Genomic DNA, 14,356 nt, shown 5'->3' with positions numbered 1-14,356 from the left:
AGCAGTTTTGTTTTTTTTTTTTTAAAAAAAAGAAGTAATTACTAGACCTTTATGACTGTGAGCTGCAAGATATTTACAAGCCTGTCCGCGCTTCCTGTTAAGCTTCCACAACACGGTTTAAAGGGTCACAACTCCAACAGCTGACAGAGGTTCTGTATTGCGGTCCATGAAAGAGTCACTTTCTAAATGAGATTCCAGCATTAGGCAGCAGAGCATTTTAATTGGTAGAATCAGTCACAGATTATTAGTTGACTTCATACAGTGCAGGTGGGGATCCTTTGCTTATACCATTATCTGTATGCAACGCGAGTCTGTAAGGAACCAAGACCTGTAGTTGAACCCATGCTGAAGTGACACTCGTCTGGTCTGCGCCTGAAATTCCCAAACACGCCTGCTTAATATGCAGTACTGAGTCACTGTGTGCATGCAGAGCACGGCCACGCTGACAGAAAAATTACTTTTGCCTTGTATCGTTTTAATTTCCCACATCACAAGCAGCGTTCTCTTTTGAAGGACCTGAACAAGTAACGTTGCAATTCAGCACCAAGATAGCAATACCGACCGAAAAAACCTGCAAGCGCCTGCGTGTAACACAGGACCCTTGTTTTCTCCAAATAACCCAACCTGGGTGGGTTACCATAACGAACAGAGAGAACTGCAATACACGGAACAACCCAACAACGTTCTTCCAGAACAGAAATTTTACATTTAAGTGTACGAGCTTTTTTTTTTTTTCCTCTGACTGAATTCAGTGACCACTTTTTCCACTGACACGAAGAGAGTTTCCATTCATTATGCCATAAGTATTAAAGCTCTAGTACGTTGGAAGCTATTCCTGCCAACAGAGTCAATAGTTTAAAGATACACAAGTTTACTTCTGCTGGAATTCACTATTTGTGGTGTTTGGAACAAATCCTCGAAAAGCTCAAACAAACAGGGAAAAATAAAAATCCCATCCGCTACGGCCAGCGCTACCACCTTCTCATACATTATATGATGAGCCAAAGGTTGGCGAGTTACCTAGGCGAGCCCTTTTTAACCACCTAAAAATGCCGTTCCGACCCGAGCTCACTGGGATCCAGGAGCATTTAGGGGATGCGGCAGCTTTGGGCGCGCTGCGCCGCACTGCTCCCGCAGCAGGTAAGTGCGGACCGCAGATTGCTGGCGATGCCCGACACGTCTCCAGGCTCCCCCCGGCTCGGGACCCCGAGGGGGGACGGGCTGGGGGCCGTGCCCTGGATGCCCACCCGGCCCCTCGCCCCCGACCGGGCGCCGCCGCTGCCAACGCGCCCCCACGGCCGCGGCGCGGGGGGGGGGGGGGGGTCGCCGCCGGCTGCACCCCGAGGAGCGGAGCCGGCCGCCCGCACGGACAGACCACTGCCGGGGGGGTCCCCGTGCCGGGGGTGCCGAAACGACACCGGAACGCTCTCGGTGTCGAGCATCCCCCTCTCCCCCGCGGAAAAAAAATTCACGAAGTGAAGCGGAGCGGGCGCGTTTAGACGCGCGTTCAGACTCCCGATCCACAGCGCCCCGGCGGCTCCGCCAGCCGCATCCCGGCCCCGGTCGGCGGATGCCGGGCCCGCGGTGCCCAGCGGCCGGGGTGGGGGGGGTGGGGGTGATGCCGGTGCGGCTGCATCGGGGCCGCGCAGCACACGGCGACCGGGGGGCGGCCCCGGGGGGCAGCGCTGCCGCCGCGCCGCAGCCCCGCATCCGCTGCCCTCAAGGTCACGGCGCGCCCCGGCTGGAGGTGCGCGCTCCGGTTACCGGCTGCGGCGGGAGGCTCGCAGGGAAGGAGGCTCGGAGGCGGCCCGCAGCCCCCCGCGGCGGAGCGGCCCCGCCGAGCGCCTGCACCTGCCGCCGCCGCGCCTGTGCGGAGCGGGGCGGGAGGGAAGGAGCGGAGCGGAGCGGGGCGGAGGCGCGGCGCCCCCCGCCGCCACCGCGCTTACCTCGGCGCCGCGGGGCCGCCCCCGCCGGCCGGGACGAGGCGAGGCGCCCGTGAACCTGCTGCTGCCGCTGCTGCTGCCGGCGGTGCCGCCGCTGCTGCCGGTGCCGCCGCCGCCGCCCGCCGAGCGCACAAGGTCCCCGCGCTCCCCGCCCTGCCCGCGGCCGCCCCCGCCCTGCGGCCGCGGGGGGAGGGGAAGGGGGCGGGGGGAGCGCGGAGCGGGGACCGAGCCGCGGCGGGGAGAGGGCGCCGGGGGAGGCGGGGGCGGAGGAAGGGGAAGGGGAAGGAAGGGGAGGGGGGGCGCGCACCGCCCGCCCCGCCCCCGTCGCCTCCTCACCGGCAGGAGCCGCGGGTCGCCTCCCGCCGGCCGCTCTCCTCTGCTCTGCTCCGCTCTCCTCTCTCTCTCTCTCTCCCCGGCCGCCCGCCTCCTGCCGCACGCCCCGGGCAGCGCCGCGGAGAGCCCCAGCCCCGCACCGCGACCGTTACGGGAGCCGGGCGCCGCCGGGCGGGGCGGGGCGGGGCGGGGCGGGGCGATGCGGTACTGTGCGGTGCGGTGCGACCGCCCCCCGGCCGCCCCCCTCCCTCCCCTCCCCTCCCCGCGCTCACCCGCCGCTGCCACCGCCCCCGCCCCGCCCCGCGGCCGCCGGTGCCCGCCGCCGGTCACGTGACGCGCGGGGAGGCGGGGGGGGGGGCCGCGGCGCGGCGCCTTCAACGGGGGGGGGGGGGAAGGAGGAGGAGGAGGAGGAGGAGGCGGGGCGAGGTGCGGTGGCCACGCCCCCGCCGCGCCGCTACTGGCTGGCGGCGGGGTGACGCGCTTGTTTCCATGACGTCGCGGGGCGGGGCCGCGGCGTTCGATGGAGGCCGGCGGGCTCCGCGGGACGGTGACTTTGCCACCGGCGGCTCCCGCGGGGCGGGGCCGGGCGGCCGCGCGCGTCTGCGTGTGCGCGCCTGGCCGCGTGTGCGCGCCCGCCGGCCGCGCGCGGCGGGCCTGGGGATGGCCCCGGCCCGGGAGGGCCGCTGGGGGTGGGGGGGGGGTGACCGCGCGAGGCGCCCTAGGGGCCCGATGCTCGCCGCCCTGCCCGGCCGGAGGGGGCCGGGGCAGGACTGGGGGGGGACGGGGGAGAAAAAAAACAAGCGTGATTGCTTCAGTGCAGCACCCGCACCTCACGACCCCCTGCACGCGTCAGGCAGCTGTAGTCCCGTCCCCTCTGACACAGCATCGCCGCTGGGCGCCTCACCGGGCCGAGCGCTGCCAGGCCCCGCCGCCGGCCGCGAATACCGCCGGCTCCCCGCCCGTCGTGCTGCCGGGGCAGCGAGGCAGAGGGACCCGCCTCACCCAGCGCTCCTTTCTGCAGCCCCCGGGTGCCGCGGAGCCGAGGGAGTTAAGGCGGCAGGGCGAAGTCAGTGCTGAGCAGCCCGCAGCGCCGGCAGATAAATCAATAGCCCTAACGGCGTTGTTACCGTGCCTCGTCCTCCCCCTCTTCCCTACCTGAGTCCCTGCCACATCTCCCTCCTTGCTCAAGAGAGGCAGTCAGAGAGACCGTGAGCAGTAATTGGCTCCTGCCCGTTTGGGATGTTGCTAAAAATACCGCCTTACCTCCACATATCTAGAGGTCGATTGAAAAAATCAAAATACCGAGGTGAGCAACACTGCAGGCTGCTCTGCTGAGACTCGTTCTTGTGCTTCTCCCCAGGAGGAGACGAGGGCTCTGTGAGCACACGCGAGCCGGATCCTCGTGCATTCTGCCCGCAGTTCAGCACCCTCCTCGGCACGGATCGCTGGCGCTCGGCGAGGCTTCCCCCGGCGCTTGGAGCTGCATTTCTCCATACAGCTTGACAAGAGGTGTTGTGCACAGATCTGTCATATCTGCCAGCTCTCGGGCAGACAAAATTAGCTTTGGTACAGCTAAGAAGGAGATGATGTGCTTAACGCATTGCAGTTTGGGTACGTGTCTGTACCTGCTTCCTTTTCTCTTCAGGGAAGCTAAGTAGCCTATGCTTCAGTTCTTCACCTACCAGATGGGAATAACTCCCCGTGGTTGTCTTTGAGGGAAGGAAGCGATGGTCAGAGGGATATATATCAACATTCATTTTTTTTGTGATGCTGTTGTAGTAGAATGCTCCGAGTGGACATATTTTTCATGGCACAAAATAATTATTTAATGTTCCTCATGTTCTGATGTATGAGGACAATATAAAAACATAAACACATTGGTTGAAAGTAAGAAGAAATTTCTTCTGGCTCTGCAGAATCTTCTCCCCTGGAATTTCAAAATGTTTTTAAATTTGATCCTCAAGCTACAGTATTCTTCACGATTTTTTGTAAGTAAGTAGGCACTCGTCTTATTTCTAAAGGTTAAGGCATGTAATTGAGAAACAGAAAACATTTCATGTAATTTAGGTCACCAATCATATAAAGCAAGCAAAACCAAGATGCACAAAGGAATATTTCTGGAAATATTTCATTTAACTTTTGAGGAAACATTACCATTTCAGGAAAATTCAGCGTGGTTTGCAGGGAATTTGGAAAGGCCAGACTTGACAAATCAATGACAATAGCTCAACTCATTCTGTGACCAACCCTCCAACGATATCATACATTTTTACAGAGGCAGAAAATGTGTCATGGAGAATTTAAATGGGTTGCCTGAATCTGATCTAATTATTAGAGTTTTAACACAAAGAACGTGAACTGGTGTATTTGAATCGTTGCAATACTTGGTCAAATATGAGTATGGCAGACAAGGTCTGAGTGACCATCTTGCTGTTTTTTACAAACTAGGGGCCTTTGGGAAAAATTGCATAATGGGCTTGACCCAGAACAAGAAGATAAGAGAACACAGGGACTTTGTGCATGGATCTAAACTCAATTCGGTTTTGAAACCACTTTCCTGACCACCCTGCTAGAGCTGATCCTGTTCAATCTGCGTCAATGCAGGAATGAGTGGAAGTCATTCACTCGGGTCTGCAGGTCTGGCTGCTCTCTGTGCCAGCTGGTGGTCGGCAGACGTCTGTCTGTCTGTCAGTCTGTTTGTGCCCTGTCTTGCTGCATGGCTGCTCCTCACGAACTGCCCCTGAGGCTGCGCTGCATCCTCCCAGCATTCCGCCTCGGAGCAGCCCCAGCAGCCTTTTGCCCAAAAGATGAGGCAACGATAACGTTAGCAAACAATTGCCCTTTCTTTCATCTTTTTGGTGGCACCATAGCCAAATTGCTCTACCATCAGCCGGTACAGCCTAGCAATGACCTTGTGAAACAAAAGCAAAGCACACAATTCATCCTGAAATCACCATTACCCCTCACTTAGGAAAGAGGCCTATCTGCTGACATTTGCGTGCTTATCAGCTCACAGTTCTTTCTCTTGACTATTCAGGAACTATGCATCATGGTTTTCCTGCTGCAAAAACATATAACTCAAAATACTTGAAGCTTTGTGCTCTATTTCCCTCACAACTGTTTCCCTCACAACATTTCAGATATTTTTCTTTAAGTGGGTGATCAGGAGGGCAAAAGATAAAGCAAGTAAACAAAGGAATGTGAGAAGGAAGAGCTATTGCGCAAATCTCTTCTTCGTGTATCTGATATCTGAAATATATCAGAAAGTATAAACTGAACTTTATACATTAACTGTTTCTTCTTTACGTGTTCTTTCCAGGTGCTGCCACAACACAGCAGCATTATGGCCCCAGACCAGAGGGTGAAGAAAGACATCTTGAGAACAAAGGTGCAACATCTACATGCAAAGAATCAAAATAACAAAGTATAAAATCCTGCGATCTGGCCCATTAAAGGACTTGGACCAGGCATTAGAGAGAAGAAAAAAGAGAGCAGAGCAGGATAACCATGCTTTACACTACTATAAAGAGCAGAAAAGAACAAGTTTGGGACACCTTTCATGATAAAACATTTAAAAAAAAAAAAAAGAGGCATGGATATGATGAGACAGGGTGACCATGGCTGCCTCTTAGAAAGTGATAAATATCTGGTCGATGAATGTGTTCTGCAAATTATCTGCTAGCAGAGTGCAAAAATACATACAGTGACCACCCAGCCACCTCCACTCCCAGGACTTTCCTATATAGCACTTCCCCAATTTGGAGTGTTCCTCCTTGCTTTCTCCCCAGTGGCAAAACACTTCTCACTTCGTGCTTGAATTCCTAAAGAATGGCAAAAGTCCTGAGTAAGGTGTATCCTGGAAGCATTTTGGTCCAATTGACTAGGAAGATTGGTTAAAAATCACACTGCTGTAACCCATCTCCCTGGAGCTATTAGCCATCACCTACCTCTGTGCCTGTCCTTGGTATGGATACGGATTTGTCAGGCAGCTCTCCGGTCATCTCATGAGGCAAAACGTGGGAAGATCCATTGCTATTAACAAGGTGCAAAAGTGCTTTTGGGGCGTTCATGGTATGTACAATGCCACTCTGAAACAGAAAGCATTAGTTCCTTTGATTTTTCCTATTGTGGATGCTTTAAGATGTGTTGCTTTATAAGCCATGGTCTTATCTTTAAGAGCTTATGGTCAGCTGATGTTAGTTTGTGAGGCTCCATTGAGTTCACTGATGTTGTGGGCCCATTCCAATTCACGCTGACTGAGTATCTGTTTCATAAATTGCAATGTTGTGATATGCTGCTCTGTGATCAAATGACAAGTATTTTGTTTATTTTTCCCTTCCCTCTCCCCCCAAAGATAAGAAGCAACACTGGTAACCAAACTCTCTCTGAGGCTAACATCAACATCACTGACCAGTCTGAGTCACGCTCCTGACTCACAGAAATTAGTTTTAGGAAGAGTAAATATAGCCCCTCCTCTCTCTCATCAGTGCTGGGTAATTGTCTTGAGTAGAACAATAAATTGTCTCTTAGAAATGCTTCTTCAAAGTCCTTTGGATAAGAAAATAGATAATTCAGTTAAGCCTTGGGTTCCTTCAGCAAACATTAGCATTTCTGCCCCTTGGCGATTGTTCAAGATGGTTTTGAAACATTTAAGAGTCATTAGAGCTAATAGCTCCCATTCTGAATTTCCTTCAAGGAAGAGTATCAGAAAAAATGCACCACCTTATTCCCACTACCTTAATCAAGATTTAATCATTCAAGTGATAAACAATGACCGGAACATATTTGAATAAATTATTTGTTTTCTTTGTTGACCAGATACAGCTCTAAATCATCTTGGCTGTTTTTAAGATGCTAGCAAAAACATACCACCAGCCTAAAATGACATTTAAAAAAAATATTAATAATGACCTATCTTACGCATATAGTTTAAAACTTTGGACACAAGCCTTATGAGCCTTATTCGGAAATAATTGTTTCCAGACTATGAATTGCAGATCTAAAGATTACCTGTATCAAGATCTAAATTTGGATATTTGTGCAGAAGTGTGGATATGAGATATACATAGTATTAAACCCTTAATATTAATCATGCTACGTAGTAGTGTAAATTATAGTAAAATCATTACATAAGATGCTTATATTACTGCATAAAACCAGTACGCTTAGAGAATTAGATGATGGGCAATAACAATAGGAAAGTCTTGACTGGGGCATTGTCTCTATTATCAGGTAGTTCTACAGCTATGAAGGAAAAGGTGAGAAGGAACAAACTTTTGCAAATAATTTAGTGTTCCTTATTAGCTCATGAAACAGAGGAAAATTAAATGAGTTCTTGTGATATTAGCTATATTTCTGTTATGTATTAGTAGAACAAAAATCGATAGCATTTTCCTCTAAATTCCCTTTTGTCAATTAGATAACATGGAAGCCTTGTATTGAACCACCAGAGTTTAAATACATCATGTTACGGACACATCTAGTAATAGGACCGCTGTAGGTTATTTTCAGTTTGCGACATGTTATGCAGCAGTAAAGGCAATTTGGTTTAGGGCAGAAGTGGATTAAAAGATACAAAAATGTTTTGTACATGGTAGCAGTCCAAACACTGACAGATTTATTATCTTCATTTCTGACTGGATTCAGTAAAAGTTGCACATGCTTACTAATTGCTAAAACTGACGCACCTAGGTTACTAAAAATACCTTGGATAACTGAAAGGGATTTAAAAATTAATCCCATAAAAGTCTTATTTATCTTTTGTGTTTATTTCAGCTTGATGTTAAACACAACCAAGTCCCTTTCACTGTGTGGTCAGCTCTCAGTGCTTTTCACATTCAAGGCCTCAAGTCCTAGCAGGGGTTTTGAATTGCAAGCCAACTGAGAGCAGTTCACTGGGGTACCCGTGGCTGATCTATGGGACTACATTTAGTAGTAAATGTATGACATGTCCTTGACAGCATATGTAACGGTCTTTCCTATTCTAGCACATTTGTGCATGTTTTGGCTCTATACATTGAATCTGATGTTATTTACTTACTCTTATGAATCAGTCTCTGCAGGAATGCTTGCTCTACAGGTAGCTGCAGAAACACTTGTAATGGAACTGGGGCATGGGAGATTTAAATCAAACTCAGCTAGAGTCACCTCTCTCCATCATCTGCTCTGGATACAGAGTAGTAGAGGGGAAACTTTTGTTTTATAATGGAGGTGATCCACGTATTTATACTTGTCTGCTGAATGTGGGGCAAAATGCAAAGGTGAACCAATCAGGGGCTCAATCACATAGGGCAGTTTCAGAAACAGATGAGGTAGGTATTTGGGATTTTCTAGAGATCTTTCTGTAGGACATTCCCGGCCCTGTTCCATGAACCACACTCTTCCACCTCCTTTGATCCCTTACATAACTTGCTCTTCTTTTTTTTTTCCTCTTCCTCTTCCTTTGCCTCTTTTCCTGTCATGTACTCCATCCTTCCGCCTTTTTTTTTCCCGTTTAAGTATTTTTTTTCCAAGTTACACGTTTCTCACAATTCCTGCCAAACAAAACAAAACAAACAAACAAACAAAAAAAACAGAACAAAACCCAAGAACATCACAGAGACCTTATGCATCAGATGATTAATTTGCGACATTTAGGCCAGTGTTATGTGGTATTTCTTCCCTTGTCAGTTGGGTGGGAATCGCATGTCCTCACATAGACATCTAAAATGGACACGTCTAGATTTGTACTAGTAACTGCAGATTCCTTTATAGTCAACAGTGAGAAGTTGCAACCTCCAGAAAGCACTATGTGCCAGTCTAAGTTTAACAGTTATTTTTCTTTTAATTATTTTAATTTTCTTTTAATTCTTTTATTTTTCTTTTGATTTATTTTAATTAATTAATTAATATTTAATTAAAACAAAAGTGAATAGTTGAAATTTTAGTTTCTAACTCACAGAAGGTTAACAATGGTTAAGTGAGCTGAACCTCTCTTTCAGGCTGCATTGTTTTATGGATCCTCCTAATCTACCAGCCATTACTTTTAAGTGGTCAATGAACTGGACAACATATGCAGAAAAGACAAAAGAAAAAAAGAAAAAAAAAAAACAGCATTAGGAGGGACAGCTTTGTAAAATAATCGATTGCCAGTGATTTTTAATTAATGCAACTTTTGCTAGCAACTTTTAATAAAGCACTGAAACTTGAATTGAAGTGAATAGTCCTTATGAGGTAAATGACATGATCTTGAGTAATGACATGAATGAAGTATGTCTTGACATGAGTGTAGTATGTTTGATTCTTGTGGAGCTATCTGTGAGGAAAAGGATGTTCACACGTGGAAGGCTTGCAGGACACAGCTGCTGGCTTCAGTTCCATTGAGCTGGAAGGTTGTGGTTCTGACTGATTTGGTTTAGACTGAACTCCCATGATATTGTATACTTTGTAGTTGGACCAGCCAGACATGGGAAGAAAATGAATGCGGGTCCCATACTGGACATAGTGTACGGGGTTTGTTAAGGATAAGATTTGTGATGTGATGTGGAAATGCTGACACTACCACAGCCTGTTTTGAAAATGGCTCTGGGACTTCAGTGACAGTGAGACATCATCTCTGATCCTTCTAATCACTGTATGTTTGTCTGCCTCCCAACTCTATGTGGTTTTATTGAAGTCTGTGGTGCTCTGCCAAAGTGCAGTGAAATACTAGCACTCAGAAAAGTGTCAAGAATCCCCTTCAAAAATAGATTTTTGTTCTTTTTTTTTTTAAATAAATAAATGCAAAAATAAACACAAAGAGAACTTGCTTTAAAAGGAAATTATGATCTAAAAATATATCCAGCTAATGCTCCAAACCAGTATTACATTTAGGAAAAATAATAAAACTTTAAAAATGATAAACCAACAGTGAAGTGTCTGTAAATTTTGTTGGCATTAGAAAATCCATCTTGTTACCTAACGCTTACGTGTTACTTTCCTCATTAATGCTCCTGGCCTCATACATATCACCATCCAATTTAATTGTTGCTAAGAAGACAAGTAAAAATGCATTTTAGAAAAAATTTAGCAGGGGTCTATATGAGGACATTATATGAGAACCATGTAAAACTTTGTTCTTTAAAAAACAAACAAACAAAAAAAAACAACTCAAGTGGAAAATAATGGACATAAAACATAAAAACATGAGAAATAAAAACATGAAAAGTTAATTAAGGCCTCTAAAAAAAAAGAAAAAAACCCTAAAAAACAGGTATTGTTATACAGAGAAGGTGTTTTGTTTTATTTTTTGACCCTGGTCTTTTCCTCTTCTCTAAATTAGATAAAAAAGCTACATGAAACATTAAGTTGGCAGACAAGTAAAGCTAAGATAAAGTACCTCTCTTAAGCCCATAATGCCAGAAAATTCAGAAAGGGAGCTACATTACTCTTATCCCATAGTGCAACACTTTTGGTGTGTGGGGGTTTTCTTTGTTGACATAATACCGAGATAGGAAAGAACACAGCTCATTTTTAGCTTTTTCTCAAATTTTTTTTTGCTTTGTGGTTGAGGGGTAGGTGTTTTTAATAGCGTACTACAACAGTCCTATTTCCTCCTTCAGTGTGTTCCACCAATTCTTATATTTGTTTTTATGGTTGAGACTATACAAAAGTAAGTAAAATAATGTGAGAGGGAACAGTGAATATAATATAAATATCCTACCTATAATAAATGAGGATTCTTAATTTATTTTGCAAGTTCCAAATAGAAACGTGTATGTAGATTACGTTAAACTTGTGCATGCCTTTGCAGGTTTAGGACACAAATTGCCTAAAGGAACTCATGAAAAGGAAATATATTGCTTGCATTGTATGAGGGAGTTTCTGTATCTCAGTATAGTCATTGTTTTCCATTTGCAATATTAAAAAGCATTTGCCAGAACTCCAGCCTGTTCCCTTGAAAATTTAAACATGTGCACTTATTTTCCATTGTTATAAGACTAAGGAATGTTTTTTTCTTAATATATTTCAACTTTATTGCACTCCTGAAATACATCAGAGAAATATCTGATCTGAAGCTTCATAATGTGTGTCATTTTCAGCAGGGTTACAAGAATCAGCAAGTATTTTTGCAATAGAAATCACTGGGCAGGTCCAAATTATTTTGTTGTTCAGCCTTCCCAGATTTTACCTGTGGCAACCGTGAGGAAAGGACAAAGTACTGTGCTTATTGTTTACCTCTTTCAAGAGGTGATAGGAGGGAAGAAGAAAGAAAGGAAAAAAGTCAAAAAGGTCCCGGTTCCCCACATCCCTCCCACACAGTATATGTTGGCTTATTATAGTAGACATTTTTGAATTGCTCAGAGTAAGGAGAAATCAGAGAAGGAATTGATCTCAAACATAAGCCTCTGTAGGTATTCTTTCATGGGCTGGTGCAACTTACCCTTCTCCTGTTTTTCAGGGATGTCTTTAGGTGTACTGTACTGGTCTACAGGAATCAAGAACTATTTGAGCACAAAACCACAAATAATTAATCATATAAGATGCTTTCACCTGTATTCCCACTACCTGTGTTTTGAACCATCAGTGAAATAAGAGGTGCAACAAATCTAATTTTATCTAAATTATGATTTTTTTAATTATTTTTTAAGTGTTTAGGACAGATCTTGCATTTTTATACCATAATCTACATAAACATCAGTGACATGGTCTGTTTCCGCTTGGCTTTAGCCAAGGAGTTATTTATTTATTTATTTTTGAAACGTGACTCAGGAGGTTTCTCTATGTTTCTTATACAATACTTCTTCCTTCCTGATAATGTCTATTTATTCTCTATTTTTGGATTGCTTTTCCATCGTTATCTCTAGATTATGAACAAATGTTCATAATACTGCAGCTGATGGCTGCAGGATATGTTTAATTAATACAGCCATTTTAGAACAGTTAAGATATTAAGATCCTATATACTATTTTTATTTATGTATTTAAATACAGGATGCATAATTTATAGCAGTTGGTGTTTCCATTATATTCTTCTCCTATGGTATGATACATGCAATGCATTAATTGTTATTTATCTGATTGAAAAGACAATAATTTTGAAATATAATCAGGTTTGCTTGAGAAAGGACAAGTTTCATGTTTTTAAAATCAAGTGCAAGGAGTTAAAGGTGGTATTTGTGTAAATCGTGGAAGACATATTGAAGGTTCATGAGAATACAAATGAGTTAAAATAACATTCACTGATAATAACATTCACTGATAACATGACACTGATAAGACAATATGTTAACTTTTAAAAGTTAACTAAAAAGTGGCTAAAAAGGGGATGGTCTTCTAATGGGCTGTCAATGCAACAACTTTTAGAAAATGTAATTCACTAAGTGCTGGGTAGTACTAGCTTAGTAGATGTCTAATAAAGCACTATTCATCCAGAATAAAGATGAAGAGTCAAGCTTCTAATAGTCTACAGAAAACAGCTGAGGTAAATATAACTGCATTTTATTCTTGTCTTATCTGATATTTGCTTTCCTTCATAGTTAATATTTATCCCAACAATGTGTTTAATATTGCTTTGAGAAATAGATGAAATCGTGAAAGAAAATGTATATCAGCAATGTATAAGACCAATTTGTTGTCTAAAATTTAAAATTCTGATTTCCTTAATAAAGCTTACAATCGTTGTTTTTAAAGATAAATCTAGTCTACAAAGAAATATTTATTATACTTTAGTACACTCCAAGTTTCATACATTGTTCGTTCATTAAATCTTATTCTACAAGATAATAACAGGGATATATATTTTATGAATATAGTTTAATATAATTGCTACTTCCTATTTAATGATAGTAATACCTTGCAATTAAACAATATGTTTTACCCATACAAAATGTTTCTATGCTATCTTATATCCTTTTATTTTTGTCCACTGAATTGCTGCCAATTCTTAGGTGAAACTATTTGCTTTTTCATCGCAATCTTTTGTGCTCTTATTCAATGCACATATATGTGTTCTCTTGAACTCTGGATGTTTGATGTCAGGCTTGTAGCTTTCAAAACATTTGATTTCTTGTGTGATTCTGTTGGAAAAAGCGAACACATAAGAAAAAATTGTGTTGCCTCTGAAGACTTGAATGGGAAATTGTCTTTCATAGCCATTAGAAACCTATGAGAATTATGCCTCTGCAGAATAACTATAAAAGAGATCTGCCAGATTGTTTGTGCTATTAGGAAATTGATGATAGGGAAAAATAAGAATTAAGAAAGCATAAAGCCCAAAATCTTTGAAATGTGAATCCAGTATCTATTTCAGGCATATAAGAGGAACAAACCATAGCCTTATCTACACTGAAAACTTCCTCTGCTGAAGGTCAGAAGGAAAGCTGCCTGTATGTCTATTTCACCATACCAACTGGCTTTTTTATAAATTTGTCATTCTTTCACTTGTCCCTATTCACATTCATTGTTTTTAGCAGCTGACAAGCAGTAACCAACACACGTGACAGCACAGCTTACCTGCTCCAGCATGGAATCCTGGCTAATGACTAAGCCAGGTTCTAAACTAAGTTTTTCTGCCTTTTGTTCATTTTTTACATCAAATACTGAATATTACATCCAGATTTTGGTAATGCAAGGCAGTACTTCAGCCAAATGGCCCCTATGAGTAAGGCAGAAACATTTTTTATTTTCTAGGGCAATTAATTAGACAACCACACTGTCACTCCCACACTTAAATTAATCTCCATATGTTCAGTTATCATAGGAAAAAATAAATTAAAGAAGAAGCTGAAGGAAAAGCTCATAACCACATCTTTGCAATATTTTTTCAGACACCTAAATTTCTGTCAGCATATTGGGAATTCATAGCCTCATTATTACATGCTTAACTAATCAGCACACATTATAATTTCCTCACAAATAATGTCCTTGTTGCTTTTCATCATATATTTAAAATAGAGAAAAGAAAAGAAAAAAAAAAGTCTTGTTCAAGAGACTTCAGTATTTATACTGAATGCAGTTTATGGCACTTACTGTTTACTGGTGAAATACTACTACCAGTTTAAACAGCCCTTCTCAAATAATTTGTTTTATGATACACTGTCTTGGATTAATTTCATTTCCTT

At 44.2% G+C, this 14,356-nt stretch overlaps 2 protein-coding genes across 14 annotated transcripts in view; one reads left to right on the top strand and one right to left on the bottom strand.

Annotated features, from left to right (window-relative positions):
* ATP2B1 (ATPase plasma membrane Ca2+ transporting 1) overlaps window positions 1-3,683 on the bottom strand; it is a 63,545-nt gene extending 59,862 nt beyond the window's left edge. For 2 of the 9 annotated variants that reach the window (XM_083819873.1, XM_083819877.1), the window contains exon 1: window positions 2,280-2,466. The gene's annotated coding sequence lies outside the window, so the exon portion shown is untranslated. Of the gene's footprint in view, window positions 1-1,764; window positions 1,902-1,946; window positions 2,200-2,279; window positions 2,467-3,431; window positions 3,461-3,539 lie in introns of those variants that run through there. The other 7 variants (XM_083819875.1, XM_083819872.1, XM_083819871.1 and 4 more) reach the window with 6 other exon arrangements.
* LOC310892314 (uncharacterized protein) overlaps window positions 2,654-14,356 on the top strand; it is a 34,472-nt gene continuing 22,769 nt past the window's right edge. The window contains exons 1-4 of one of the 5 annotated variants that reach the window (XR_014578036.1): window positions 2,654-2,882; window positions 3,637-3,887; window positions 5,596-6,347; window positions 9,257-9,465. Coding sequence is in view for 2 of the 5 variants with exons in the window: in XM_083819887.1 (XP_083676013.1) it covers window positions 2,797-2,882; window positions 3,637-3,887; window positions 5,596-5,696 (438 nt within the window). In the remaining 3 variants the exon portion in view is untranslated. Of the gene's footprint in view, window positions 2,883-3,636; window positions 3,888-5,595; window positions 9,466-14,356 lie in introns of those variants that run through there. The other 4 variants (XR_014578037.1, XR_014578035.1, XM_083819887.1 and 1 more) reach the window with 4 other exon arrangements.

Source organism: Anser anser (genome assembly GCF_964211835.1).
Source record: "Anser anser genome assembly, chromosome: 1".
NCBI classification, from domain to species: Eukaryota; Metazoa; Chordata; class Aves; order Anseriformes; family Anatidae; genus Anser; species Anser anser.
This window is presented reverse-complemented; position numbering and strand designations above follow the sequence as displayed.